The 25,612-nt window shown below is 35.1% G+C and overlaps 4 protein-coding genes across 4 annotated transcripts; 3 read left to right on the forward strand and 1 right to left on the reverse strand.

The window, feature by feature from the left end:
* Nucleotides 1-1,069: 1,069 nt before the first annotated feature.
* On the forward strand, nt 1,070-2,779 carry LOC115444807 (tubulin-specific chaperone A). The gene is made up of 3 exons (XM_030170721.2): nt 1,070-1,340; nt 1,607-2,359; nt 2,646-2,779. Exons 1-2 carry the CDS (start codon nt 1,132-1,134, stop codon nt 1,740-1,742), a joined length of 345 nt encoding a protein of 114 aa, XP_030026581.2. The 5' UTR covers nt 1,070-1,131; the 3' UTR covers nt 1,743-2,359; nt 2,646-2,779.
* LOC115444794 (junction-mediating and -regulatory protein-like) lies at nt 1,790-2,380 on the forward strand. Its single transcript, XM_030170705.2, has one exon. It carries the CDS (start codon nt 1,790-1,792, stop codon nt 2,378-2,380), a length of 591 nt encoding a protein of 196 aa, XP_030026565.2.
* Nucleotides 2,493-3,930, forward strand: LOC115444795. Its single transcript, XM_030170706.2, has 4 exons — nt 2,493-2,519; nt 2,646-2,832; nt 3,149-3,371; nt 3,858-3,930. Exons 1-4 carry the CDS (start codon nt 2,493-2,495, stop codon nt 3,928-3,930), a joined length of 510 nt encoding a protein of 169 aa, XP_030026566.2.
* A 449-nt stretch (nt 3,931-4,379) lies between these two features.
* Nucleotides 4,380-25,275, reverse strand: LOC115444806 (DDB1- and CUL4-associated factor 12). Its single transcript, XM_030170720.2, has 10 exons — nt 24,925-25,275; nt 23,855-24,011; nt 16,740-16,892; nt 16,152-16,273; nt 15,136-15,235; nt 14,723-14,882; nt 14,249-14,406; nt 12,937-13,093; nt 11,937-12,034; nt 4,380-11,450 (listed from the first exon to the last, which is right to left on the reverse strand). The coding sequence occupies exons 1-10, from the start codon at nt 25,020-25,022 to the stop codon at nt 11,298-11,300; spliced, it is 1,356 nt and encodes a 451-aa protein (XP_030026580.1). The 5' UTR covers nt 25,023-25,275; the 3' UTR covers nt 4,380-11,297.
* Between the last annotated feature and the right edge of the window lie 337 nt (nt 25,276-25,612).

Here is a 25,612-nt window from a genome sequence, read left to right on the forward strand (position 1 = left end):
TTGTTTCGGCTTTAATCTGGGTAACTAAACAAGTATTGTTTCAACTGCGAGAACTAATCACTAACTAGACGTGAATTTAAATTCTTTACTTGCCAATACTTGTTTAGTTACCCAGATTAAAGGCGAAACAAAATGTATGAAAATGGACCTTGAGGTATCGCCTTAAAAAAGTTTATAAGAGTATAGTGTAAGTGGTTAACACAGAAGCAAATCTGTTGATTAATAATTTCACAAAAAGTTTATTTTGTTTGTCATATTAAATAAATGATTATTTTACTTACCTCTTTGTTTTCCTATACAGTGTAGTACCTACATCGTTATCGACAATCATTTTTGGAAAAGGTGGCAATTATTTGATTAATTAAGCAAACCCGCAAACTAAATTAAGCTCAGGTCCAGGGAAGGTGAGACTTCATCGTTGGTAATCTGTGAGCAGCTAGACAGTGGCTAGGGTATCTTGATTATGAGCGGACAAAATATATGTTTACTTACTCACAACGCAGGCTGTGCGACATGGTTTAATCATTTTAACAATTTTTTACCGACTGCAAAGGAGATAAGTTATATATTCGTAATTTTTTATTGTTGTTCAGCAGTGTATATTTATTCCGTGATTCGATTTAAAGGATTCTTTTACGTTGTATTACGTATTTAAAATTTAATTTGTACTAAAAATGAGAGGGAAGCAATATTATGATGGATAAGTGGGTATTTAAAGTTATGTCGCAAAATAAGAACAATAGCTGTGACACCAGATAGGTAATCTGCCATAGCCATAAGCTATAAGCAATCATATTGCTTAGTTATTAAAATTATTTGCAATCTTCTAGGCGCCACGTAGATTTGCACTAGTGGTAATGTATTATACCTTAAATTTTACTTTTTTTAGTGCGATAGATGGCGTGCTTATAAATTGTTCAGAAAATCGTTTTATAAAATATTGTAGCTATATATAAAATTTTACGAAATATATTATGTTAGATAATCAATCAATGTTTCATGGAGTATTCATATAAATTGATCAGTTTATGTATTATTTATTTGGTCATAATTTTTTCTTTTGGCACTTGGCAGTACAATCACATGTCAATGTCAGTTTAACAAAAAACAAAAGTTGCGCTTGTCCGAACAATGGCAGATCCCAGAATTCGTCAGATAAAAATTAAAACCGGCGTTGTAAAGCGCATCGCTAAAGAGAAAGTGGTTTACGAGAAAGAAGCCGAGCAGCAAAGGAACAGGATACAAAAGCTAAAAGATGAAGGGCAGGACGAACACAACATCCGAAAGCAAGAAGAAGTTTTGCAGGAGTCTCTAATGATGGTCCCGGATTGTCAAAGAAGGTAAATGAGCACCCGCTAAGCTCATTTTTAGGTGGCAAAAGCTGGTAGACAGTGTTAATTTGCATAATTCTGTTTATTTCCATAGTTTTCGGTGTTACAAGCCGCAGATGTATAGGTTAAGTTCACGCAAAAAAAATGAGTCATGCTTTAAAGTTAACAATGAATGCCTATTTGAATTTTTATTGTTAGTATACCTAACCTTGAATTCTCCTTGCTTAAGTAATTTACATACAATCATTATTGGAAAAATAAAAACTTTGTTTTAGATTGGTAAAAGCTTTTGCGGATCTAAAGAATACATTAGGTGCAGAGCAGGACCTGAAGGAACACGAAGATTACATTGCTGCGGAACAAGTGTTGAAAGACGCAGAAGCTCAACTCCCAGACACAGCTGCTTTATAATAATCACATTTACTTTTCTAATAGTTATTAATTTTATATCAGTAATCATGTATAATCATAATTTTAATTTCCGAGGGAATTTTACATTCCAACCTTTTATTCCTGCACCATTTCCACCACCACCACCTCCACCACCTTTGTTTTTTATCCCACCAACACCAGTTATGCCATTGGAAATAGAAGATACTAAGGTAATGAAATATTATGAGTCCCGAATACCCCCAAAACTACCTAAACCTAAAACTCCAGTTACCATATCCCTTCTCAAAGACAAATTAAAGAGTGTGTTACTGTTGCTAAATGATGTAAAAAGTAAAGAAAATGTGTTGAGAGAGAATATGAACTCATATTCAGATGAAGAATGGAGTTCAAAGTTAAAAGACATTGCGGATGCAAAGAAGAAAATTACAGAAGAAATGAATGATGTTAATGAAACAGATTTTTATGAGATAAGAAAGATGATCACTTCACGTATTTCAAAACGCATGCGTCTAAAAAGACAGAAGGTGGAGAGGATAATGGACAAAGAACAGAGAAAAAAAGATAGAGAAGAAAAGTCCAGAAAGATTGATGAGTATTTGCAGCGGGTTAAGGATGAATTGAACAAAGCAAAACAGGTATATGGGTGTTTTCAGTAAATTATGTTTTGATCAATTCCGAATACAACTTTGAAGACATACATAGCTATTAGGGTCTGTGGTTAAAACCTTAAGAAATAAGGGAACATATATTTTTTAAAATGATGCAGCAATGTCCTGCAACACACAACATTGGATGGTATTAACTGTTAGAACTATATTACAAGAATACATTATTCTACAATTTTTGTGGACTTTTTCTACCAATGTAATAATAGTGATTTGTCTTAATAAATTATTAAAAACTTTTATCTCTATTTTCCAGGAAAAAGAAGCCAAAGCCATTGCAGACAATGTACTTAAAGATATTCTCCGTAAGAAGCAAGATGCAAAGAAATGTTTGGTGAAATTTGATGCTCTGATAAAGCTGCGTAAAGCTAAGATGAACACAATGAAAGGGAGGGGAGAACTAGTATCAGAACATGAAGACAAAGCATTTAGAGATGATATAGGTAAAGAAATATTTTTTAATTCACAGATGGGGATAATCTACCATGTGCTTCCACAATAAATATTGATTGATTATTGTTCATGGCTCACTGATGCACTATGTCCACAGTACAAGAGGAATAATTAATGTATGCCATTTTTTTCTTACACCTTATTGTCTTGATACTGCACTGGATAGCTTTTGAAATTAAAACAGTGACTTTGGATTTTGTTAGCAGAAATAGACGAGACAGATGATTATGCATAGAAGAGCCAGTTATTAAGATGTTATCTACAATATTTAATATGTATTTTTTCTAAATATATTCCAATTCACAGAAAACCTTAAACTTCTCTGGAAGAAACAACTCAGTATATATGAGAAGGAAGAGGAAGACCTTCAAGCCAAACTGGTGGAGGGTGTGGAGACAGTCAGTTCAGCATCCCAAGCTACAGAAGACCAGGTGCGGAACAACTTGCAGGAGTGGCGGGTTGCATTGTTTGGTGGTACACTTCCACAGAACAACTTTGTGGGTGATATGCAGAGATTTGTCACAGTCAGGTTAGTTGGATGGATTTTTTTGTGATAGAGACATGTAGGAAATATGAATGTGCTAGGTTGAAAGAGGATGGTATCTGTGTACTAAAACAAAGTAACAGCTGTAATTATATTATGCTTTGTGCCCTTTCATAAATTTTTTACGTTTAACATTAAAATTATTTTACAAAATATGAGTACATATCTTCTTTTACGTGACAAAAGTACTAGAAATTGCGCGACATTTAGATTTTTTCTTTCACCATGTTGTAGAATATGATATTTTTAGTTAGTTACTGCAATAATAAAAAAATATCAAAATTGTAGTTAACTTTTATCACTTTGCACCCGTCGATATGCAACTTTATTCCATTATGTGATGGATAAAGTATTTTATATAATTTTGTATCAGATCAATAAAAACATCTCTTTAAGAGCCTGTCTCCTTCGTCTCACACAGGGTGATAGCATGTAATCATAGAAATTAATTTTATTTATTACGTGTTCCAGGTCTGAATGGGACCAGTATGTGAGCAGTGAAGGGTCCCCCATGCCCATCGGATGGGTGCCGCCACAACCATGACCCCAGCTTTCGACTATGTATATAATATGTAAAGGAGTTTTGGAACATTGCGTCTTGCACTTATGTTTTTATACAGCTTTTATAACATTGGAAATTATGAATGCTTAATAAAAAATATATGTAACTTTTTTTTTTAATTAGTCACACTTGCCCTAAGAGGAATCTGTGCGAGTTTGTTGAACTTTTTAAATGGCTTTTTCATCGTATGCACAGTGGCTAGCACACGCGGGAATTTATTACAAAAGTTTTCTGTTTGCTCTCGCCCGTTTTCTTGGGCAATAAATTTTGCTTGGTAAGAAACCATGCTACGTCACTAGGCAGTTAAAATACACGAAGACTTTGTAGACATTGTGACATATTTTTATTATCGGTAATAAAACATCCTGTATTAGTGTTTTTTTGCACTTACCACTTTCATAATGTTAAGGGAAATAAATAAAAGACAAAAATCAGTATATCCAAATCTTTTATCATTTGTATGAATATTCCGTAAGAAATTACATGTAAAAACCACGTCAATACATTGGCGTCGATCACACCTCCCTTTACATCTACACTACGAACTATCGAATTACTTTACTATACCACGTTTGCGTTAGAAAATAGTGAATCAACGCATCTAGAACATAAGGTCTTATTTATAACAAAACCTTTATAAAAAAACGAGCAATGAAGAATACAATGCAATTTACAAGAAAATATTCAAGAATTATAATAGGCTACAATATTACTTTACCGTAATACTATTTGAAATAAAAAGACAGAGCAATTAGATATCATCTGTAAAGTGTAGGTGAAAATGTTTTGAGCATAAAAAAAATGTCATAAAGTAAAATGGTTTTCAAACAGCGTTGCATAAATGAACCCCTAAAATGTAGATACATTTACGCATTTGAGAGCGTTCTCTGTGTACCGAGTAGAACTCGAGTGGTAAGAAGAATTTCACAAATAAACAATTTAAACTGTGCTTATTTTGACATTTAAAAAAATATACTGAGTGAAATATACATTTTGAGTAATAATTTCAACGTATTTTATTCTTCTCAGTTCTTAAAGACAAGCCCCCTTATTCATAGACGTTATTTATCTAAGGACGGAGCATTGCTGTGATAACAAGTCTGTTTCTCAGTTTTGTTTATCTGACAGGTTGCTGTTCGTTCAGCTTTGTTTATCTGACAGCCAACTAGTTCAAGTTGTATTTCAATATTAGCCAATCACAACGGCCCTATGTCTACGCACTGCGAAGGCTGCCACGCCGCCGTCAGCACTGAGAAACAGATTTGTTATCACAGCAATACTCCGTCCTTAGATAAATAACGTTTATGAATGCGGGCTAGTTATAGCGGCTTTATCCTTAATGACCGCGAATTCCTATTTTCCTAACGCGAACGGATTATAGTTCCATCACAAAACGGCAGTGGGCGGCCATTTCATCATGAAAAAAGATAGAAAGCTACTGAAACAAGGCGGTCGAAAACATATTCTAGTCGAATAAATAAATTTTAACGAGTTTCTCAATAATAAGGCATCGTTAAGTTAAAGGCTTCGAGATTTTCACCATTTGGAGGGCTTCCTCGCGGTTGGGCCTGTGGGCCATAACCCCTAACTCTATGCAACTCAAATACTTTGCAGTGACCATCACGTCACACATTGCTAATTTGGAAACGTCACTAACTTCAACTGAATGTGTATTGCAAGGCAGTTCAGTTGCCTGGAGTCAGTATTACATTACCGCTGCTATGCAAGGATTTTGTTGCACTTATGTCTTATTCAATTAACCCTCGTAACCTTCAACGAAATTTCTAAAATTTGTACATAAACGCCATCTTATAGTACTTCAAGCTCGTACAATCGCAAACAGAACTATCCAATCATATGCTTAGGACCTGATTTAGAACTTTAAATAGCCCTGAACTAGGTTTAATGACGTCACAATATAGCAATGGCATCGTAGAGAACGTACTTTCATATATTTTTTCATACGTGGCACGGCACCCTCTGCACCTGATGGCTACCGAGACGTTTGGAGAGATAGCCGGATATCCGGTGCCGATAACCGGATAACCGGGACGCGTGAAGAACACGCTAAAATACCCAAGACTGCTCTAAAAAATTAAGCAACAAAGGCGCCATTGAACGCAATAAATCAGGTCCTGAACATGCCTAAACTTTCTTGTACAACTGCATAACTAGATGAGCAAATACATCGCCTATAAAATTGTCATAACTTCCCATAAACAGTATAAGCATCATCCATAATGTTATGCACTGCATTGTGCTCCACATCCTAAAACATGTCTTAATAAGACACGACGTTACCTGGCGGCAAAAATAGACAATGATGCTCACTCGTAAGAAACCTACAGCTAGTTCACGACAGATCAGTGTATATACACGTACATTTAACATTAACTGAAGCCGACCGCCTCGCTTCGCTTAATATACTGAGGTAATACGGCATACACTCGCGCGCCAAAATTTGTCGTGTTATTTCATCTTTACGCTGGCAACACAAACCTCACGCGCCTCTAGCGGCAAGTACGGACCAACGCCTGTATTCTCTATGACAAGTTATTGCAGGTTTCTTCTTGTCATGGCATTGGGACACATTAACTCACTGGATCTGTAGGTAAGTCGAGTAATTTAAGGGCTTTTCCTGATGTGATTTTTGAAACGAGTAGAAGATTGAACGCAACCAAGATGCTGACTAATAACATTATTTTGATTTTTTATGTTTATACGAATGTTAGACATTGAAATAAAAGTAATTTTCTGGATTTTATAGCGGTTTTTTATATCATTATTTTCGCCCGACATTTCGAAGACTGCAGCCTTCATGGTTACGGGGGGACTCCGAGAGACACGTCGGGAGAAAATGATAATATAAAAAACTCGGAAGATAGTTTTATTTCAACATTCACTTTGTCAACCGTGACTTTAAATAAAATGTAATTATAAGAGTACTATCTCCTGTCTGGTCAATATGTAAACAGGCGAATAATTTATTTGAACACACACGCAGGCTCTTAGACAAAACACAATTTGAATTCAAGTCTAAGGATACCTATGGATCACTTATTTGTACCTTACAGCATCAATGAACGATTACAATCGGTTATTCCTAACATTACACGACTCCGTGTCGTTTTATTGTGATTGGTTGATACTACCACGTGTTTGACGCATCGGTCCCTCGACCAATCACAAATGTCAAAATTAATCATCGACTCACGAATCACGATTTTTGGAACATTCCAAAGGGACAGTTCTGAGAACAAATCAATCAAAATCTCCACGATCGATCCGAAGATAAGAAATCCAGATATTATCGATATCGACGGTTTTGGTGACCTGTTGAACGCGTAATTTGTCATAGAGAACATGGCCAGCTTAAAAATCTTATTTTCCCATTATTATTAAAAATGTTATCACTAATTGGTACCACTAGAATCACGAGTGAAATTTTTACATTAAAATTCCTGAAGTTCGTACATTCATGACAAGTGACATCACAATGAATTAGGGAATATAAACTCTATTACACACGTAATAGGGCGCAGCGTTTTTGACAGCTCCCTTCGGTTATTTACAATCGATATAATTGACTATTTATGTCACTATTGTCTATTTGGTGTATAGTTTCATGTACTATATATTTAAGAACGACTCCTCTGATAGTAATGTTTTATATTATTTTCTGACTCGCAGACAATCTGTACTTTTTTTATATTAAAGAAAAAAAAACTTACAATCATGTATGCATCAGTTATTACATATTTTTCGTATTACTATTTACTGCCTTTTTATATAATATTTCTAAAATTTTTGCATTAATTAACTTAAGCCCAGCACGGTGGAAAACTCCTCTCATAAGACCAGCAGTGGGACTGGTTACGGATCTGAATTTTATTTTAATGACTAGCTAGTAGCATAACATATTCACAGCGATGAGAGTACTGTCAAAAACGACGCCATTTTTATTGTAGTGTAATCATCAGCCATGTATTAGATATATACACAAATTATTCCCTATACAATTGTCTATTTTAAGTTTAAGTTTTATTACAAAAAAATCTTGATAAATACTCGCCGAGAATAGACGAACACAAGTGTAAAGATTATTAGGGTGTATTCTTTACTCATAAATTATAGTTATATGCAGCGTTTTTTTTGTGGGAGGAAACAAAGGAGATTTCGAAAATATCAAGAAAAATGCTATTAAATATACAGGAATGGAGAGAGGGTATAAAAAGTTATGAACTTACAACTCTCAAGAATTAGCGTGCCTCTAAAAAAGAAGTGACAAAAAAAGCCTTTTTCCTGTTATTCTGTGAAGTTTTTGCCAGTAGTCTAAATGAGGAATAAAATATTACAGTACAATAGAAACATTTATGCCAAACATAATTACGGTTATTGCAGTTGTAGAAGTTATGGATTTAAATTTATATTTGTATGTGTACACATCCAGTACATAGCTAATGATATAGATTAATAAGTACATTAAAATATTACATGTTCAACGGACTTTTGCGAAAGCCTTTATCAATCTATAATATACTTAAGTTATTGCTATCAATCTTCATAGATGGAAAAAATCTTCCGCATGTCAACTCTTTTCACTCGATCAGTTTTTATTGATATTTATAATATACACAAAAATAAATCTTATGTATATATCGATAAGTGCTACATCTCTCACTCTTATAAGATTAGGCGATTATGAAGACGGGAATCGAAAACTTCGTGTGAAAAGAGCCAATATTAATCCGTTTCAGTACACATGGGCTATATTATTTTGGCTGTAAGGAAAGTATTCGACACGACGCGACACATTCGTGCACCAACCGGCACCTCCTCGTCTATCCCTTGGCTAATATTCGAAAAGATCTAAATAAATATACTTTACAAATATTTTTTTATACTTTTTCAAATACGCGAGCAATTGACGTGGGAGCTTCTTCGTTATCGTTTTCGACGTAAACCTACATGTTGTGGGGACGCGTTATCGATTGGAAATCATCGATTTCTTTATCGATTGCAAATTGGCTTTAAAAATCCGTATCGATAAATTTGAAATCGATTCCTTATCGATATTCTCGCCCCACTAGTATTTTTAAAGGTAAATATAAAACGTAGCTTATATTTCGAAAATTTATCGACAATAAATAATTCTCTTTCCACGAATAGTAAAAATACAATTTACAATGACACGAATTCAATTCTCAATTTACGTAATTTTGAACACAGTAGCATCACGAATTTAGATTCATTTTCACAAATATAAGCATGTCTTGTTTTACTTATATTTAACACCTATATACACGAATTATATCTAATTCACATTGATTATAAAAAGATATTTTTTTATCTTTTTTTTTTAAATTATTAAAGGGTGTATTGTTATGATCAAAGACTAAACATTTTATTGAATTCGAAAATAACATTGGAATAGAAAGTTGGGTTCTAAAACATTAATGAAGTTGGTATTTTGTTTATAAATCTTTTATTGGAAGTTAATAAGGATCACTTTAAATTATTACCAACTATCCCTTATCGATATCACGAGGATTTTTAAATATACAATTATCGATACATTTTTTATCGACCCTCTTACTTATTTGAACTTATCGAACACTTAGTGTAATCTTTTTTTTTCATATTAATGATATTACACTTTGGAGTGTAAAAGAATAATAACTTTTAGACGCCACGCTAACCCCACGTTTTCTAGGTACACCTAACCAATAAACAATAGCACTCAAATTTCGACCAGAGTGTGATAACAGTAAGGTCGAATCCGATTAAAATACGGGTTTCCCTTGCCAGTGCGGCGTCTACTCTCAGCTCACAATTACTCCATAACACTAATTTATCGATATCCCACGTCAATCGCCTGCGCATATAATTTTACTAATCTAAACTAAACTGACTTAAAAAAAACTTATTGCGTTATTATTTACAATAATTCAAGTATTGCAATAACATAGAAGCACTTGGATGTGATTTTTAAAAGTTATCGACACGCCCTGTGGTGATTTTAGGGTGCCATTTCACCGACTGAGCAGTAAGAGATCGTGGGAGTAGTCGTATCGACGGCGGTAATTTCAGAGTCGTAAGGGTCATTTTCCTGTAAGTACACTATTTATATCATTGTCTCCCCCGTGACTATGAAGACTTTCTTTTTTTTATTTCAATGATCGATCTCAGTCGATCTGTATATTTAGACCACTTACTATAAGGGTCAAATTGGTTTTGTAGATGATAAAATTGATAAAATTTGAGTTAAGTTTTGCATTTACAAAATTAATTTATTTATTTTAAAATTAAAAGTGTGTTTAAAAAGCATCTACACATTAAAAAGTTGAGAAATGTTAATCGTGTTTTGACTTTCCTGTAAAGACGATGTTTGTTCCTTACATTTGAAATTGCCACTGTCTGTATTAAATTCCATGAAATATCGTTTTTAATATGCAGTACATTTGAAGAGGCTGCGCTTCTTGACAAAAATTACGGTGAAAGACTTCATGAGAATTCGGTAAATATCTGTCTTGTGACTTGTCTTGTTGTTGTCCCCACTTTACTGAACTACCTTAGGATTGAACAAACTTTTCATGTTCAAATATGCTTCATACCATTTCGCCCGGTATATTGAAACCATTATTTGTTAACCCATTATCATTTTGGTCCTATTTTTACAATATCAAAATTTATGCATAATTATTGATCATAAATTTTAAACGTTGTATTCTCATCATTACCTAAAATTTATAGTAATTTTCAAACACTCTGTCAGGCTGTCTTGTACCCCTAACATGAATAATTGCGTCATAGTATACGTCAGGTTATAGTTTTGTTTGATTAACTCTTGGTCTCTCGTGGCTCGCCGGCGAGCCAAGACAGCTACATGACATTTGCGTGTGTCACGGGATTATAACCTTATATACTACATAATAAGGTTATTTTTCCGTCACACGCGTAGCTGTCAATGTTTGGCGGCAAACATTCAGCTACCTGTACATATTTGAAAATAAAATTTTGACAAGTCATGACGGGTTAAATTTGAACAGCGCTTCGCGAGTATATTCGGAACTAAAATTTGACAGATTGAACATCAGGTGCGTGTAAACTCCGATTATAAATCGTGTAACCACGGTGACAGTAAACTCAAAATGTTTTTTCAATCAATAATCAACATATGACAATCGTGTCTCTCATAGGGTGAGGTGGGGTAGCTCGCGAGGTTCTGCTATTTGATACGTAATTCGTCCCCCCTACTCAAAACGTATTGGAATCCGTAGTACGATCTTCTTTTCAACGTAGTGTTAGTGATGATGGTTCACAGTAGTTGGTGGGGTGGTGGGAGCTGGCTACTGCCACAGCGCGGCGTAGTTGCCGAGCAGGGGGGCAGGCAGCGGCCCTCCCGCGGCGAACACGCGCGTGCCGCTGTCGTCGTAGCAGTGCGTGTAGATGGCGGGCGCGTGCTTCACCTGCGCGCCGCCCTCCGGCTCCTCCTCCGGGAACTGCGGGACACACTCCAGGGTCACATTCCACATATACATATTGAGTCTTCCAAATTTGTGCTAACATTATAGCTATAAGTAATTAAATTACTGTAATTATAGTGTAAAGTCTGCTGGAAAACCTAATAAGTAAATAAGTGAAATCCAACTAACGCGATGGATGCTGGCCGAATCTAACATATCCCTTTGGAAATAGGGACTACACGGGACTTCATGTGGCCAATAATGATATTAAGAGACTTGTAAAAAAAATCATAATTATTTGTAGTCTGCTATACCTATCGATTTAGACAGTGTTGCGATGTTTCAAATATCGATACCAATATTGTACATGGTAATGTACTCCTAAATACAGTCTAAACAAAAATGGTTGGCCATGAGTACATCTGTTTATCAATTTTCAGAAAAACAATCTAAGCGATGAAAATTACAACTAAAGTATGATATAAACTTTTAATTGGATGTATTTGAGATCACAATACTCACAACGTAGCCTCTGGACGCCTTCAGCGTGACAGTCTTGGTGGAGTGTATGTTGCTCTCGAGGTATTTACCCGCTCTCATGTCGTAGAACATTAACAAACCTGACAACGAACAAACAAACAGTTAACATTATCTGTCACATACTTATACAGTTTAATAAAAATATTTATTCAGTTTCGTTTATTTATTTTGGAATAACAAAGCTGCACAACAAAATTTACAACTGTTTACTGTATCAACATTTAATAAGTGTACAGTCCACGACGTTATCTACAATTTACTTTCAACAATAAATTGTCGAGAATTGTTCACAGAATTAATGACCAGTGTGCGTGGAATATAGCAAAAAATCGACACCTCGTGTAGATTTATTGTGATTGGTTGGTACTACCACGTGACTGACACATTAGTCTCTCGACCAATCACAAACATCAAATTAAACATCGACTTATGAGTCGACTTTTTTGAGACCTTCTAAGAAGGCTAGGTTGTATCGTGGCGTACAGAAAACCGGTAAGCTACGTTAACTATCAGAGCAGCAGATTGAGATTTTATAGATTTGTTACTAAACTTAATAATATATTTATTTATATTGATAAATATAATTAAAAACTACTGTAATAGAAACTAATATAAAGACTAAACTAAGATGTAAAACTGTTCTGGTCTCCAAGATACAGGCATCGCCTAGTTTGGGGCCCCCTGTTAATTAAAGTTTAAAAATTCTGTTTAAGCACAAACAATTTTAGCATGTGAATAATATTATGTTGTCGTTTACTGTTGTGCCAAATAAAGGTTTTATTATTATTATTATTATTATTAATGTCGATGTGTTACAAACACGATACGACTCCGTGTCGTTTTATTGCGATTGGTTGAGAGACCAACACGAGACTAACGCATTTATTCGTAAATTAAAAGAGATCGACATCGACTCGCGTTTTTTGGAACATTCAAAGGGTAATTGTTTCTCGTTTTTCGGCATGGTCTAAAATATAGTTACCAAGTCCAGTGCCGATGGTGAGCATGGACCCCCTGAAGGATGCTGATCTGATGCCGCAGCCGTTGTACCGCGAGGTGATCTTCTTCACGGACTGCAGCGTGCGGCAGTCCAGCAGCAGTGTGTACGACTTGCAGCCGATCGCGTACACGCCGCTCTCCTGCAACGTACCACAAAAATACTATATAGCTCGTTTAATTAAAGCCAGCAATTTCAGAGTACTTCACTACATAGTATAAAACAAAGTCGCTTTCTCTGTCCCTATGTCCCTTTGTATACTTAAATTTTTAAAACTACGCAACGGATTTTAATGCGTTTTTTTTAATAGATAGAGTGATTCAAGAGGAAGTTTTATATGTATAATAACATCCATTAAATAGTGGAGAAATACTGTTATTTTGTTATGTTATACCCGTGCGAAGCCAGAGCGGGCCGCTATGTTTTTATATACAACGTTCACAGTTTTTCTGTAGTGTATTTAGTATCAGCATTGCACCCGTGCGAAGCCGGGGCGGGTCGCTAGTACACTATAATTTTACAGAGTATGTTACAAAAATCTTACCTATTGATTATATTAAGAGTCAGATATAAATGCAAATTAATCACGCTATACTTTTTGGCGAAGAAAAAACTGTGTCTGTGTACCTGTAAAATTGCATAATAGGGTACCGGACTTATTTTTGTATTTTACTATTATCAAATATTTACGTTGTATAAATTATAACACAAAAGGAATTATTAAAATCCGGTAAAAAATCAACAAGTTATGAGTCTTTGAATTTCGGTCGAAGGGGTAGTTAACAAGAAACAGAAAAGAGACAAAATATCCACATGTGACGTCATCGGGAATTACGACGCGTGCGAAAGAAAGAGATGAAGCGATATCCCCACATCATGCCCGCTTCTGCACATTACAATATTTTAAATATGAATTACTCGCTCATTTTTTAATCAATTTTTATGCTGTTTTCGCAGACGTGCTTCTTTTTCGTATTAAAAGCCATTACATATAGAATAGTGTACAAAATCAAGCATAGGCCGGTCCCCTATTCTGACAAATTCGAGGTCAACTCTGTCGCTGAGTGACGTTGTATTTAGACTAAATTGTATTCAATATCGGGCAGATTAACGTCCATGTTTGTTGTTGGAAGTTGGCAATTTACCTATTTCATTCGACTGTCTTCTTCAAATAGTTAGCTAGGTCAGGGCGCCGTGAAAAAGTACTAAACTTGTAACTGCGCCGCGGGTTACAAAAGATTGGGAACCCAGGATTATAGGAGTTAGTAAAGTTCTGGCATGGTGTGCGTGTGTGTACCTGCGTGGCGAGGCAGACGAGGTCCTGGCAGGAGGGCAGCTTGCGCGAGAGGGTCTGGCGGAAGGTCTCCGCGTTGAACACGTGGATGTAGCCGTTGAGCGTCAGCGCCGCGATCTCGCGCCAGCGGGGGTTGAACGTCAGCGCGCGAACTTTCAGACCTGGACACGTTTATACACTTGTTAAATCAATTCTATATGGCAGACCTATGTTATAGAGTTTTATTTATAGCATAAACGTGGTTGTTATTGGTAACACGTATCAGCGTGTTTAGAAACACTGTCTCAATTTTCGAAAATCCGTAATATTTTTTTGGGTTTTGGACAACAGCCCCCTCGAACTACAATTCAAAGATCACATCGAGATATAACTACTTCAGTTGGCTGTCAGATAAACAAATCCAAAAAACTACAAAATTGTAGAACCTATTTCTTTGATTGCTTCGAGTCATGGCATGAGTGAAATAAGGTATTGTACCAGATCTGCAGTCCCTGAGGGCGACGGGCGCCACGTATGTGTGGTGATGCGCCGGCGCAGGCTCCGCGTCCTCGCGCCCGCCCGCCCTCCACAGCGCCAGCTTCGAGTCCCGCGACCCCGTCACCACGAACTCGTCGTCCAGCCAGCACAGGTCCAGGATCTGGAATGAACATATATTTGGTAATGAGTAACACAGGTGGGCAAGCGACTTGAGAAATTTCCCAGAAATACCGGTTTTGACAGGTCCTTTTAGAAATCTTTAGGAGACCTGTGTTCAAGAGTGGACTTTATGTAGCTACAGAGGATAATGTCAACAATCAGAGCATTTCAAGAAGTATTTTCATCCCCTCGATATAAAAATTTGAAGTTGAGCTATTGAATGTATAATAAGATAAAGTGATGAAACCTCTCACCCAGTCTTTATGTGCCTCCCCCACGCAGACGGGGTCGAGGGTGGGGAGGCTGTAGATGGCCAGCTCGCACGAGTTCCTGGCGCCAGTCGCTAGCAACGTTCTGCAATATACAATATCGTTTTTATACTATAATATTTAATTACACAATCATAGTTATTCCAGTATTTCTCCAATAGGGGACCGGACTCATTTTTGTTCTTTATTATTATCAAATATTTACGTTATATAAATTAGACCACAGAAAAAAATATTTAAATCTAAAAATTTAAATTAAAGTTATAAGTCCTTCAATTTCGGTAGGAGGGGGAAGTAACAAGAAACAGAAAAGAGACGCAATACCCACGTGTGACGTCATCGGGCATTATGACGCGTGCGAAAGAAAGAGATGAAGCGATATTCCGACTTCACGCCCACTTCGGCACATAGTAATATTTGAAATATGAATTACTGGCTCATTGTTTTACTAATTTTAATGCAGTTTTCGCAGGATGGTTTATTTTTCGTATTATTAACCATTACATATAGAATAATGAATAAAATCAAACACAGGACGGTCCCCTATTGTTTGAGTCAGGTCGGTTTTAGCCAAGTACAAACAGTGTAAATGTCAAGTTAAATCGGAGTTACACTGGTGAATATTAAGTAATATAAAGCTAATTTGAATTTCTGTTATTTAATGATTAATTGAATTTAAATTAAACTAATTTTCCGGATTCTATCGCGGTTTTTGTTTTTTATTTTTCTCCCGACGTTTCGAAGACTGCAGTCTTCATGGTCACGGGGGGGACCATGAAGGCTGCAAAGTTCTTCAAAAAAAACCGCGATAGAATCCGGAAAATTAGTTTAATTTCAATGTCTAACATTCGCGTAAATATAAGAAATCATTAATTGAATTTATATCAAGATATGACTAGTATTACTTAGCTGCCAATTGGCTTGTGGTCTCCTAATGTTATTTCCTTTAAAGTTCACATTTGTGTTTCAATATAGTGTCATTGAAAGGCAATTGTGGTTACCTTGAAGGGTTGATCTGCAGCGCGTGTATGCCGGTCTGGTGTTCAGGCCCTGCCCACGGCGCCCGAGGTCTGAGGGTCGGGATCGCGTCCAGGGATCTAGTGCGGACGTCGTACACCATTAACTGAAAAGAAATATATGACGTTGACATGAGATGTTAAGTCTTATATCCAGTAGTTAAACTGGCTACAATGTCCTTCAAACCGGAACACAACAGTGACAACAGACTGCTACTTGGCGGCAGAAATAAACATTGTGGTGGTATCTACCCAGACGGGATGTCACATATGAGCGACCTACCGCCAGTAAACTATATATGTGGGGAATAATATCTGGTCGTATTTTAAGAGAATTATAATAAAATGTTGTACGCATATCTGATTTTCGGTGCATGAGAGAAAGGTGATAGTCCTTTCTCTTTCTCTTGCGAGCAATGGCGGCTACGGCAGACGCTCGGGCGTGCGCACAACCTTGTAATTAAAATTGAGTGGTCAAAAGTAAATATTTTGAGTAGGATTCCTTCTTTTATTTGCCCCTCATCCCTACATATATGCAGTAAGGGCTGCAGTATATTATCTTGCATATCTCACCTTGTTACACTTGGTGCCGAAGACGACCTGCCTGTCGGACAGCCATTGCGAGCAGAACACCTTGTTCATGCTGCCGAGGTTGATGGGCGTCTCGCGGAACATGTCGTGTGTGAGCATGTGCCGCGTCGCGTACGACGGGTCCACTGAACGCGCCTGCGAAAACACATAAAACACATCTTACTAGAGGTTTAATATAAGGAAAAGATGTATCAAAAATACAAAAAAACCTATACACAAACGATCCAACGGAAGATCAGAGAGTCTACTTCGAAAAACGAAATCCGTAGTTTCGGATGACGGATCGTACATTTTGTTACTACGAAGTGTTACGGATCCGATGACGGATTCGACAACGGATCCGTAATCGGATTTTGACACTTATGACATTTTTACTTTCGTCGACCGCACTATGAAAACCCATTTGGCATAAAATACATCGTTTCTTCGTTCGGATCTTAGCGTCAATTTTACGAAAGCTCTAAGCCTTTCGTTTGATTTTCGTTTGGTATTCCAGAGGCTTTAAAATGTTCAATAACTCCTGTGTGAAGAATTGTTGCAATAGGAAAGTGCTGGGCGAAGTTGGAAGCGTCTCTAACTGCGTAAAACCTTCGTAACATGGAATTTGTAAGAACTTATAGGACTTTGCCACCCCTTTTTGAAACCATCTGCGAGGATATAGTTCCACTAATTCCTCCAAAGAACATATACGGGGAATTGATACTACCACTAAGGTAAGCTACAGAAGAAATATTACTTTCTACCTTTCTCAAGAACCTAGCTGGTATTAGTATTGTAGTATTTTTAAGTTCTAAATGATCTTGTTTTTGTTTTTTGATGCATTGTACTAAAATGTATATAATATTTGTCTAATTTCATATTTTGACTTCGCTACATTTTTATTCTAGGAGTTGTTAGGGAGCTGTGGAACTAAGTATAGATGGGTCCATGGCCCAACAAAAGTCAGCCTCATATATTGACTAAATTTATAAAATTTCCACAAAACTGACAAGAAAGGACTCTTATAAAAGAACAGTGAGTTAATAGTTTAATAATCATTCATCGAAAATACCTAAGTATCATCTACACAGCATTAGCCTTTAATTTAAATAAATTTAAACTCTTTATTAACTTAGGTTAAACAAGCCATTAATCATATTTTGTCATTTTTTCATAAATATGGAATTCCAGGCATATGTAGGTAGGTATAGCCCTAAGAAAACTTATGAATTTTATGGCATCCTTTGTACAAAGTGCCTATGACTTTGAATTTATTAGACTTTAAACATAATATGTTTTATGGTTTCAGAATAGAATAATTAAATGACTGCCATAACCAATACTTCATCAAGCATGGAAGATTAACTACGAAATATATGTTACCGGAAAATAAAACATTATTACAATAACTTTTCTATTAGCTTTTTATTTTTTTATTCATTTCTTTAAACTCTCTCAAGATCCTCTCCAGTACTTTCTTTTTGTCAGTTCAGTCAAGGCGAAGGACCCGATTAAAGAGGTCCGCCAGCGTTGCTGGGCGCACTCGTCATACTCTCCTTGAAACTGTTAGGTGGAATCATAAGAAAAATGTTAATTGTTTACTGTAAAGATAGCACAAAATACATAAATAAATAGGTTCTTAATCTTACTGGGATGAAAAAATAATAAAATTCACACAAGGATTCAATAAATTTTACCAGCAAAACCATTGTATATATCGATGGGAAAAACTAATGATTTTTTTAATAGATCAAACCAAGGAATTTACTTGTTATTACACAATAACTGCCTTTACAATGAAAAAGATCATTTGTTTAAAGCGAGTAAATAACATTTTAATAATAAACTTACCAATACAATAAATAATTTTACTTGTAAATTACAATTCCAATTTGTTGTGATTTTCGCCACTCAACTTGACAATGTCCATCAATTGTCAAAAATTCTAATATTCCACAGATTAAAACATAATGCAATAAGACCGTAGATTGCAAAATCAACAAAAATATTTGTTATTTTGTAACTAATAAATATTTAGAGTTATGAAATAATAGTTATATTCCAGAAAACCTAATTAGACATCGAATTTATACGTTTTTTCCACAAGAATATCATAGTAGGTAAAAATTTACGGTTTTTGAAGACATACATCTCTAATCCGACACAATATTTTCATTCGAACGATTGTTTATGGTTCCGAAAGGAACGATGACGGATACGAAGTAATTTGGTAGTAGGGTTAAATCCGAAGTTCGTCGTTTCGTCATTTCGGAACGACGTTTCGGTGTTCGTTTTTCGAAGTAGGTCTACAGTGCTGGCTTCACTGACAGCATATTGCTGAGTTGGAGCCTTTTTTGTGACAAATATAGTTTTAAGTGTTTTTTATCCGTTTCGTTTGTTTGATTATTATGTGTATGTAACTTGTGTTTGTTGCAAAATAAATATCTTCTCTTTCTTTCTTTAAATATCTCTAAAAAAACGTTTTACACCGCGCCGTCAGTAAAATGATTTTGATGACATGAACAGTCCATTGACTTTATTTGTGATTTAAATTATTTAACATGTGAACTTGTTAAAATATAAACCACACGTATCATTTAAAATACAGCTTATCATGTAAAATATTGATTTAACTGTAGCTGTCCATTTCAAACGAACCACTCCTTTTACATGTCTTTCAAACAGGTCTGCGAGTGATTATTATTTTTCATCAGTCGACATCTACCGAACCCCACTCGGCTCACCATCAGGGGCATTATGATCACTCTGCCGTGTCCTAATAAAGAAACCTATGGATCACCTGAGCCAACGCCACAGCGTACAGTATCAAGTAGGAACATTACATGAAGCTTAGTTACAAGTGTTACATAGCCTCGTATTTTGCCTTGGAACACACGTGGTGACTATGGGTGCCATAGTTGCACACCTGCCTACCTCTGCGTGGATAAAGGCGTGATGTGCGTTTATTTATTTGTGTCGTTTACCCTCAGGCGAGTGAGTTGTTGTCATCCATTGTTAAATAAAGCAAAATCTCCTAATAATTTTCTAAACATATGATCACGTCACATACACGTTATCAGTGATAAGATATGTGTCCCCACACACCCCCGACTCGTGGCGATCACGCCTCCGCCTGCCGACCACCAGCTGGCAGCCAGAACACCCGGCGAATGGCGGGTATTATGGTTATATTTAATGTTAGATTGTGATGGCTTAATCGTTTTTTGATAACGAAAACGTAATTCGCTCGTGGATTAATTTTGAAAATTTTACATTATATTCGGTTTGACTATTGCCGATGTATTAAGGTTAACGTGTTTTTATTAACGCAATAAAAAAGAGAGGAATGATATCGTCTCAATTTTGCCTAATTTTTTATACGCAACTAGGAGCTTTATTCTTCATGACATTGTAAACTCGTAACATGGCCGTGGTACGTTATCTCCGTGAAATTCGCGGGGAATAAATAGTACTCTATTATAAACGTGACGCGGTGCGTTAAGTACTTGTTATTGTGTGGTATAGGGCTGCCATTACCTAAATTGCCGACGTCGAAAACACGGCAAAAATCTCGGACATTTGAGCGAAATGGGGATTATTCCCCGGATACCTTTAAAAACTTTTTTTTGCAAAGTGCGGTGGCACCTAGGTGCGTTCGATCGTCGACTATTTTGCTATGCCTTCTTGAATGCGGTACATTATGAATGAATTTTTAACTAAGATTTATTTCAATTTATCGTTTATCTATAAAAAAATTGGATTTCCCCTGATAACAAAAGCGTCCACTTTAGGGTATAAGGCCCCCGAGACACAATGTCTGTTTTTTTTAATGTTGTGCCTATTGTAGTGTCTTCTTATCGTTGTGAATGTGGTATTCACATTAAAAACACTAATCCACCCAGTTCTTCAGCCCAAATTTATTTTAATTGCAAAAAGACGGATTTGCGCCCGTAAACAGAATAGGGCGCCCTGACCATATATTTGATTTATAAAAAAAAAATTGATTCTATTGTGACACTTGTCTAGGACACACAAACATCACGAAACTAGCGTATTTTTTACACATTTGCAATAGCATTAAGGTCAGAATGTATTTGATAGGATTGAGGAAACGGTACAATGGAGCCGATTCTCATGGCCGTTGTATTTATATCTGTAAACCTCGACTTGTAACTCTCAAGTTTGTGTAGTCAAAGCTGAATCCATTGTAAATATTAAACAGATAGTATGTTTTACTTTTAATAGCCAGCAAATAAGTGGAGCACACTAACGCGTGGGGACTTTATTATTCGTTAACATAGCAATAGTTACATTTTTGGAAATAATATCGACATTTGTGTATTTGACTTAATTAGTGTAAATGGTTTATCCGTTCTAATTGAAATAAATAACTAAATAATAAATTTGGCAGGCTATTTGACTTAAGCGACATATATTTGTGACATTGAGTTTTATACATATTTGGAGACCAACTTTTCCCGCATTATTTGAACATAGCCTCAATGTTTTGAAAAAAAAATAATTGCTTAGTAAATTGGCTTACCAAGCGTTAATATGTAATTTAAATCTCAGATTTAAAATATACATCTATTTGGTAGTGAAAGTTAAGTATTTCATTCTAATTTCTTTATGACCTAGGCCGACAAAATGTTTCATAAAAAGTCATCTCTAAGGAATAAAATAAGGGAAGGTTTGTATAGGAAGTCGTTATTAAAAGGGCTATCAATGTGGAATTTAGTACGTAAACATAGTATCCTTTGCCATCGGAGGAGACTCTGTTAGGACTTCGTTTAAACTGCAAACAACCATTCAACAAAGACTTGAGGAAAAACTGAGCGAACAAGAATTTACAATATGAGCTGGGTCATTTCCAAGAAAGACAGTGGTGTGTCCTAAAAGTATTGACAAGGGGAATCCCATCAACAAATCAATTAGATCAAAAAAATAAAAAAATACTGGTGTCTAACGATAATTTTTTGTAATTCGAATCCCATCGGCAAATCAATTAGCTCAAAATAAAAAAAATACTGGTGTTTAACAATACATTTTTGTAATTCGAATCCCATCGGGAAATCAATTAGCTCAAAACAAAAAAATACTGGTATTAACGATAATTTTTTGTAATTCGAATTCCATCGGCAAATCAATTAGCTCAAAATAAAAAAAATACTGGTGTTTAACAATAATTTTTTGTAATTCGAATCCCATCGGCAAATCAATTAGCTTAAAATAAAAAAAAATATATGGTATTAACGATAAATTTTTGTAATTCGAATCCCATCGGCAAATCAATTAGCAAAAAAGAAAAAAAAACTGGTGTTTGACGACAATTTTTTGTAATACGAATCCTATCGGTAAATCAATTAGCTCAAAATAAAAAAATACTGGTGTTTAACGATAAATTTTTGGGCTTCGACAGATAATTCTCGCGTTTTTTGTACTAGAAAGAGTAACGTCCTTTAGATTATCAAAGGACGTAAGTCGATTATCAGTATTACATTGTTGCTTTGGTTTTTGCGATTACTGAATTTATTGAATATTATGTGGAAACCAGCTGTGACCGCGACTTTGTACGCGAAGATAATTATTGCCAATATACGACAAAACAAAGCCTATATTCTAAAGCCAATTATATCTCGTCGTTTTGTAGATGTAGGCTAACAAACAAAATCAGTCAGGCAGAAAACAATTCTAAACATCGCTAATTTGTGTTCTATTACTCTTGTTTAGTTACTTCTCTATATTTTTTATAACTTTTTTATAATGTACAGACATACCCCGCTTTGCTGTTTTATTATAATATACATATATGCTTATACCCTTTGTATAGAAAGTGTAAGGAATTTCGAAGATGTGTGAAGTCTACCAATCCGCACTAGGCCAGCATGATGGACTAAGGCCTAATCCCTCTCAGTAGTAGAGGAGGCCCGTGCTCAGCAGTGGGCAAGTATATAATACAGGGCTGATATTATTATTATTATAGAAAGTGTAATAAATAAAAAATAAAATAAATATAGATAGTTGATAATTTTTATAATACTATAAAGTGAAGTTTATGAATTTGGATTTATGAGCCATAATTTTTTACTTAATAGATATTGTAAATGTTCATTATATTCTGGAACATTAAGGAATTTATTTACAAAGTAACGATGCAAGTATTCTGTATTCTGGGTTCTATAGCAAAAATGAAATCCTAAAACATGTTTATAGCTGCATTTCATTTTTTAAATCACATCTATTTATGGAATAATTAATAACAAGAAGGCATTTCTAATTATTATCAATAGTTTATCTTTTGTAATTGCATTCCTCATTTATCTTTAAGTTATGCAAACAATGAAATACCTAACAGCTCCATGACTATAATTCACGAAACACTTCATTAATGTCAAAACACTTGTCCTATACAGGGATGGCGAACCTCTAATGGTTGATATGCCATTATTTATAAAAAAATGGCCTGTAACATGCCAACCAGGATGGGTTTAATCTATCCAAGTGCCTTTTATTAAGTGACTTTTTTATGAAACTATCCTTGTCCTATACTATTTCTATATGGGAAAAGTCTACTTGCTTAAAGCTATTGTACACTATCTCATTAAGTTTACAACACTAGCACTAACTACAGGATGCTTGTGTCAAGCATGGGACAGCGATTGCCTAATTCATTTTAAGTTTGACACACACCTTTATCCCCAAAGAAGTAGACAGAGGTGCAACCCGATTATCCAATTTTTATCATGTATGTTTCCAGTTATAAGGTGGATGGGAGCATATCGTCATATCAGGCACAAATTCTAGGCTCTGAGCCGATATTGAAGAACCCAAATAAAGTTTCAAACCCAGAACCTCAGCACAGTAGTCATACACATGCAATACAAATTCGCCACATAGGCAGTCAAGTCAAGTATATGATGTTTATTTATTTGTCAAAGTTGCATCAACTAAGTATCACTGTTAAACCTTAACATTAGCATAGTTTACAACAGGTTTTTGTTCAAATGCTACTTACACAATTATACATGCAAATGACAATACAAATTATAACAAAGCCTTATTACAATTAATTAAAATGAATTTAGATCTAATATTAAAATTGAATGTTAATAACTCACCTCTGGTGCCTGAATTTCTCTGGATCGTACATAGTCCACAAAGTTGTATGAGGTGGACAGTATCTGGTGCTGTTGTGTGGGCGTCTCCTCATCACTGTCACTATCTGAGTAGCATACAAAGTCTTCCGGTTTGTCTGGCTTACGTTGCTGCTCTAATCTGGAATGTTTTTATTTTGTTCAAAAAAGATTCGACACTATATTATGCTAAAATATATTTATATTGGTTACATTTTGTTAACTTTAAATTGAAATATTTCTGAACTTTTCCACACTATTTAAAAAGTTTTATTGAGTAGACTGACCATTGTCTTAATATAGTAGAAATTTCTTAGTGTGGAATTCTAAAATATTTTAGTATATATATTTAAACATATTTTTGTTTGACTGCACCCTACTTTGACCTATTTTGGGTGCCTTTTATATGATAAATTTTAAAAATTCAATTTCATTCCACCTAAGTATTTACAGTCAACATAAACAGATAAATTTAGCCAAGTTTCTTTGTTTAAGTACTAAAATTTATTGTTATCAGTTTAATTATAAAGCATAATAATGTTTAATTTATATCTCCAGGTGACAAATCCAGTGCTGTACAACTTGATGCTTTGTAATACCAAATCCTTGGTGGTATTGCCAATGCTTATTGCTACATTCAACGCTTATCATTAGGTAAACGACCTGCTGTTATAAAACATTAAAAATGCTCCACTGTAAATCAAAATTGATATAATATTTGTAAGTAATTACAAAACATTTTCATTACTATTTAGTAAATTAATAAATATTCAAGCAAATTTATATTCATGAACTGATATTTGTTTTTATCGATTTGACATTCAAATTCTACAGTTTTTATCGAATTTACGTACTAAGTAAATATATCACACGTTACTGCTATAACAACCTTGAGTGCGTGAGGTCGTGTAAACAATTCTAATGCACCCAATATGACTTAAAAACACACACATTCATCAACAAAAAGAAACGTTTATTATGCCGCAATACAATAAACACACGCAGTTTGAAACCAATTGCAAAATTATGTGGTAATTATCGGATATAATATATACCTCAATGCTCTGGCCTTCGCTCGTCTGTCCTTTATCCTGTTGGGTAAATAACACGAGGGATACCTTCCCTCTACGGGCTTACGGACCGTCTGCGCCATTTTATGAATCGTATCACAACAAATTGTACAAATCACTTTCGTTTCGTCCGACTATAGGCATACCAGCAACACATTTTTCATGACAATGGATTCTTTTATTTCACCATTTGTGTTATTATCACGCGCCATTCATTAACTACACATGTTATAAAGTTTTTCAATACAAAAATATATTCGTAAAAATAAATAAAGTTATTTTTATTTTTGATATTTTTCACAAAATACAATGCTGACGGCAAGCTGGCTGTCAGAAGTGTGGTCACATCAAAAATATAATATAACAATACCAGTCTTTTATACCAAAAAAACTACATACTACTACTGTATAATATGAAGAAAAAAATGTTTTTTAGTAATGTAAAGTGACTAAATAATTTACTATGCAATATATTTACTAAAGGTTGTTTGACGATATTCTATTGTTAAACCTGTCGCCATCTATCGAGTGCAACTTGTACTTACTATACCGTCAGTACTATAAAACTATGCATATTGCAGTTGGCAGAAATGAATAACAGGCTCGAGGTTCTGAAAAGGATGACCATTATAGTATAGGTTTACTTTATGAACCAAGATGTAGGCTGACTAAT

Source organism: Manduca sexta, chromosome 8, assembly GCF_014839805.1.
Source record: "Manduca sexta isolate Smith_Timp_Sample1 chromosome 8, JHU_Msex_v1.0, whole genome shotgun sequence".
Classification (NCBI taxonomy): Eukaryota; Metazoa; Arthropoda; class Insecta; order Lepidoptera; family Sphingidae; genus Manduca; species Manduca sexta.